General features: G+C 48.0%; 1 protein-coding gene across 1 annotated transcript; it reads left to right on the top strand.

Moving 5' to 3' along the window:
* Positions 1-1,119: 1,119 nt before the first annotated feature.
* On the top strand, positions 1,120-1,461 carry PPTG_24157 (hypothetical protein; the record flags this gene model as incomplete). Its single annotated transcript, XM_008915494.1, has 2 exons — positions 1,120-1,223; positions 1,284-1,461. 2 exons carry the CDS (start codon positions 1,120-1,122, stop codon positions 1,459-1,461), a joined length of 282 nt encoding a protein of 93 aa, XP_008913742.1.
* Between the last annotated feature and the right edge of the window lie 1,388 nt (positions 1,462-2,849).

Raw genomic sequence — 2,849 nt, 5'->3', positions numbered from 1 at the left:
TCTTCAGCATTAAGCCGATGATATCTGTGACTTCGAAGCTGTACCAGTTCACAGCACGTCCGGTCCAGAAGGAAGAAGCTCACGTTGCTACAACAGGTAAACAAAACGAACTTATGCTACTACACAAACGTCTCGGACAGTGTATTACAGGCGATCTCTAAGAACCAAGCGCCCACCGGACTCGACGCATTAAGCGTATCTCGTCCAGATTCATTTTTCTGCTCTGTATAAGACGATAGCTTTTGGGGTCTTGCTGCAATGCATGCCGAGCCGTATTGTTCTGTTTAGTGTAATTGGTGAAACCCTGTGGTGTTTTTTGTGTTCTCTGGGGGTGTGGTTTTTTATCGGAGCGCCCGTGTCCTCTGCGTGGGGCGTGTGTGTGTGTCTGTTTTTGTTTTTTTCTGTGCGCTGTTGTGTTTTTTTTTTTGATGTTGTGGTGGCTGGTAGCTTGTTGTTGTTGGTTATTATGTTGTGGTGGTGCTTGTTGGTCTTGTTTTGTGCAGCAACGGCGTCCTCTTCTATTCGCGCATAGCTACAAATGGCTAGACCAACTGGCATCGCTAGCCGCTTAATTCTTTGGTTTGAATTTACTTGGTTCTTGTTTTTAGTGGTTGCCCAAGGTTACCACTTTTGCCCTTTTTTGCTTATTAGGGGTGCATATTCTACTAAGATGCTCTCTGAGTCGAAGTCGATGTTGAAATCACATCTCCAAAACATTATACCTGCAAAAACTAGTTCCTATCTGGATAGGGGGCTCATTTCCAAATAGGTCCGCTAGTGCTCAAGTCGACCGCAATAGGCCAAAACCGGTAAACCACACAGAATCAAGGTCTGACATACAGAAAATGTGATAACGCATACAATATGCGTGGGACACACCAATGTCACATCACACCACGCAATCTATACGTGTGCCACAATTGCATTTGGCCAAAACACACCAACCTCGGGTATCTACACACCAGTGAATTTTAGCGAATCACGGCCAAAGCTATGAAAGTCAGTGAGCCAATAACCGCCCTTTAGATCCTTTCTTAACAGCGAAGATTCTTCTTCATACCGTAAAACACTGAACGCTCGTACCAGATCACTTGTCCGAACAAGCGATGGCGGACATCTATGGTCACTATTTCGCGGATAGCCAAAAATGTCTATGACGAACAAGTGAAACGGAATCTAACAAAGTCGTCGGATGAAGAGCAGCTAATTTGGTTCCAAGGCTAGTTTGAACGAACGTGGGTGACAAGTTCATTTTGGCGTTGGCAACGCTTATATACCCACAGTGGATACGCCACAACAAACAACCCGGTGGAGCAGTTCAACCGTCTGATCAAGCGTGACTACACTCTCCGGGCCAAACATAAGATCGGGACACTGTTTCAGCAGCTGGCGGATTGTTGCGGACACGAGTCGGTAACTCTACGAATCTTCAAGGAATCCCCTGAAGTCACCTGCAGTTAAACTCAAGGGTTAAGGATATTCGCCACCAAGACCTTCTTGTGGACATGACTCCCGGCCGGTCCAGCATCGACTTCCTACTTGTTTCCCCAAACCAGACGAGATTCATGTGATGTCACGTGGCTGTGAGCGTATCTATCTTTCGGAACTCGGGGGCAGTCGCGAGGTAGCCCCGGTGTCGGCCAGATGGGAGTGAATTACGCGCGAATGGAGGTGTTTGGTCCGGGATGTAAATTTGAGTACGAATTCAAGCACTACTTCAAGTTTGCAATCTGCATTCACGTGTTTTTTTTTTGCTCTGCCGATGAAGAACTACACGGGACTGGATGGTACAATGACTCTAGTTAATAGTTCAACGTCTAAAAAACACCGCAGATCGGGTACCCCTAGTGCCCGAGTGCCCGCCGGCCGCCCACTGTCCAACCGACATGCGTTGAATACGGAGCGAAATCTGTTAGCCGTAAGGCTACAGTCGCTTCTCTACAAACAAAGAAACTTTCCCTTCGTGGCTATTTTTTTAAAGTTAATAATAGCATCACGTTCAACTTCAACTTTAACCTCAATTTAAACTACTCTTGGTTTGCTTTCATTCTCCAACTCACCTCGACGATGACAAGCCAACACGACAGACCACAAACGTACGCTGCCCCACCAACATCCTTTCTTGTCTTCTTCATATGGTGTCAAGCACACCTCCGCGCCCATAGTTAGGGGCGTCTTGATTAGGCTGCGGCCCGTTACTTGAGGTAATGGGTTCATGTTCAACGAGGTGATACCTCAAATACCGCACACGCAATCAAGCGGCTCCTCGATGCTGTGCCTAAAGCGCGCATCACCAAGGCCTGAGGCAGCTGCTTTAGGTGACGACGTGGGTGAGGCGGAAAGGGTCCTACCGACTGGAACCGACCTACCAGACGCGGACCATCCTCGCTGATCGCCGAATTAACGGTCGTGTCCAGTTCTTACCTCTTGGGAGCAGACATGGGAGCCGGCAGCTAATCTCCCTTCAAACAAAATACGTATATACCGTAGGCGCCAGTGGCACCGAGTAGAGTGTGCCTACGTTGGAGCGGAAGCAGCAGCAGATTAAACAAGTATCAGCAGGCTCATGATACATATATTTTTCCTTACATAATCAATTTTTTTTTCTTCCTCTCATGTAGAACTCTTTAAATTATCAACGCTAGCTACACACTACGGCATCCGCAAGAGCAGCACAGGGTTTCACGATTCAACATGCTCCGCACAAGCCAGTTTGCCGCCACCGGATCATATTAGAGCTCTGCATGTCTGAGTAGAACGTAGAGGTAGTCTGGATGCCGAGGTAGAGCGTAGCGGTAGCGTGCACGTCGGTAGCTGGGCCTTCACTGTGCGCCGTGCCAGGAATCACA

Source organism: Phytophthora parasitica (genome assembly GCF_000247585.1).
Source record: "Phytophthora parasitica INRA-310 unplaced genomic scaffold supercont2.71, whole genome shotgun sequence".
Taxonomy (NCBI): Eukaryota; Oomycota; class Peronosporomycetes; order Peronosporales; family Peronosporaceae; genus Phytophthora; species Phytophthora nicotianae.
The sequence above is the reverse complement of the archived record's forward strand: the minus strand, read 5'-3'. Positions and strand labels throughout refer to the sequence as shown.